Here is a 2818-nt window from a genome sequence, read left to right on the forward strand (position 1 = left end):
ATCTGGTTGGCTGCAGTTGCTAGTTATCCTGAAGCAACTTTAGCAATTATGCCTAAAATTCCATAGTCACTTTCAAACACCTCCATATGATACCCTCAAAATCTGAAATCAGTAGATGAACTGTAGCTGCAAGGTTCACAAAATAATCAATGAAGCCAGAATGAGACAACCCAGAGAGAAAATACCAGCACTTATTCTCAATCTGTCCTTCCTCAATTTAAAATAAACTCTAATAGGGGTGCCTCGGTGGCTCAGTCACTTAAATGTGGGACTTCACTCAGGTCAGGATCTCAGGATTGGTGAGTTCGAGCTCCAAATCTGGCTCTGTGCTGACAGCTCAGAGCCTGGAGTCTGCTTAGGATTCTGTGTCTTCGTCTCTCTCTGCAACTCCCCCACTTGCGCTCTGTCTCTGTCTCTCTCTCTCAACCTCTCAAAAATAAAACATTAAAAATTTAAAAATAAAATAAAATAAACTCTAATATACCTGAGGTGAGATTCAGAAAGTAGCAGCAGAGCCAGCTGGGTCTTCTACTGAACTTTTCATCAAATACCAAGAAAGAACAAGGGGCAAGGCATATTTTTATTTTTATTTTATCTTATTTTAAAATAGAATAACCTGAAGTTATTCTATTACAAAGGGACATGGCTGAATAGGTAGGAAACAGATTCTCCGTTGTGAGTTCTCTTGATGGCTTCCGCAAGGATCATGGAGATGTCGATCGCCTGTATCTTGGAGCAGTGTTTCATCTTATCCTCCTGAGGTATGGTATTGGTGACGACCACCGCTTCAAAGCACGCACTGTTGATGCGAGCAAGGGCCGGGCCAGAAAAGATTCCGTGAGTCAAGATCGCATAAACTCTGGCGGCTCCAGCGGAGAGAAGTTTGTCAGCTGCATGGCAGATTGTACCACAAGTATCAGCCAGATCACCCACAAGGATGGCCACACGATCCTTCACATCCCCCATTAGCACCATACGGTCCACTTCATCGGCCTTCTTCCGTTCTTTGTGAATCAAGGCAAAGGCCACATGCAACCTGTGTGCAATGGAGGTCGCTCTCTTAGCTCCACCAGCGTCTGGTGAGACAACAGTGCAGTTCCTCCACTCAGAGATATTCTCCCTTATCCATTTCAGGACAGCTGGCTCCGCATAGAGATTGTCTACGGGGATATCAAAAAAACCCTGAATTTGAGAAGCATGTAAGTCCATGGTGATGATATGATCTGCACCTGCTACAGACAGCATATTTGCAACAAGTTTGGCGGATATTGGGGCCCGGCTCTTATCCTTCTTATCCTGCCGGGCATAAGGGAAGCATGGGATGACCGCAGTAACCCGGCTGGCTGAAGCAATCTTGCAGGCATCAATCATGATCAAAAGCTCCATTAGACTGTCATTGATTTCGCCACAACCACTCTGCACTATGTAGACATCCTCTCCTCGCACACTCTCGCCAATTTCCACACAGGTCTCCTGGTTGCTGAATTTCTTGGTCACCACCTTGCCTAGCTCCAGGCCCAGGCGGTCGGCAATTTTCTGGGATAGGTCCTGATGGGAGCTGCCTCCGAAGATTTTGATATTTGCCATTTTGCCCAATCACTCGAGGTACTTACTCTTCGTCCGGCGATCACTGCTGCTGTCAAGATTGCAACCGAAGTCAGACCACAGACTAACAAAGGACTTTCCGTTGTTACCGGGCAGTTACCCGCCCGGTTCAGACGGTGGGCGCGAGCTGGTCTGTGTTGATCTTGAGTCTTTGGGAAAAAAATTCCTGCTTGGCATCCACTTTGCACTTTTAAGCTAAAAAAAATTAAGTCTTTCTTCAGTTCATGGAAGTTTTTCTTCTGTTAGTGCCTGTAGTAATTTCCTAGGGGTGTGAAATTTAATGCCTAAAAATATAAAGTTTCTGTAAGGTAAAGGATGTATACGTTTAAAAGGAAAGTTACAGACTGGAGAAAATGTCTAACAATGTGCTTCCAATGGAGTGAGGAAAAAGACCAAAAACATTTGGAAATGGTATGAATAGGCAATTTACAGGGGAAAAAAGATAATAAACATATGAAAAAGTGCTAGTAATCAGGAAAATGCTAATTTTCACACATTAGGTGGGCCAAAATTATAAGATAGATAAACTCCTCTATTGTAATAGAATGTATAAGTGTGAAATTTTGCAAGGAAAGTTTTGTTTCATAAAACCTTTGACTCAATGTATCTCCTTCTAGGAATCTACTCAATAGAAATATTCATAGACAACCCCAAAATATATTGATAATTTTATTTGTCACTGTGTTAATTCATTCAGTTAATATTTCATGAGGTATTGTGTGTCAGGTATTGTACCATTTATAGAATATAAGATGGTGAATGACAAATAGTAAAGCTCTCTAGAGTTACTCATAAAAACAAAATCTGGAAACTAACAAATGTCCATCAATAGGTAAAGTATCATATAATGTATTATACAAACATAAGCAGACATTAAAGAAACTGACTTATGTGCAGTCATATGGAAATATTCCCAAGATATTTCTAAATGTAAAAAACCCAGTCAAAAAGGTACACAATATATGAAATTTGTGTATTTAGAATTAAGAAATAGTTAAAGCATCAAGTCATTACGGAGGTCCTTTTTATGATGATTATCTCTAGAGAGGGGTGTAGGTTGGTGGCAGTTTGGGATGAAGAAGGACTGTCACATTTTATTGCCATTTATTAGTGTAGTATTTGAACTTTTATTACTTTTATAATTAAAAAAAAAGACTAATAAAATATATGTGATGATTAAGTGTTAGCAAATTTTAAGTACACAGCTTCCAAA

General features: G+C 40.3%; 1 protein-coding gene across 1 annotated transcript; it reads right to left on the reverse strand.

Annotated features, from left to right (window-relative positions):
- Nucleotides 1–561: 561 nt before the first annotated feature.
- On the reverse strand, nucleotides 562–2240 carry PRPS1L1 (phosphoribosyl pyrophosphate synthetase 1 like 1). The gene has a single exon (XM_043585852.1). It carries the CDS (start codon nucleotides 1585–1587, stop codon nucleotides 631–633), a length of 957 nt encoding a protein of 318 aa, XP_043441787.1. The 5' UTR covers nucleotides 1588–2240; the 3' UTR covers nucleotides 562–630.
- Nucleotides 2241–2818: the final 578 nt, after the last annotated feature.

This window comes from Prionailurus bengalensis, chromosome A2 (assembly GCF_016509475.1).
Source record: "Prionailurus bengalensis isolate Pbe53 chromosome A2, Fcat_Pben_1.1_paternal_pri, whole genome shotgun sequence".
In the NCBI taxonomy this organism is placed as follows: Eukaryota; Metazoa; Chordata; class Mammalia; order Carnivora; family Felidae; genus Prionailurus; species Prionailurus bengalensis.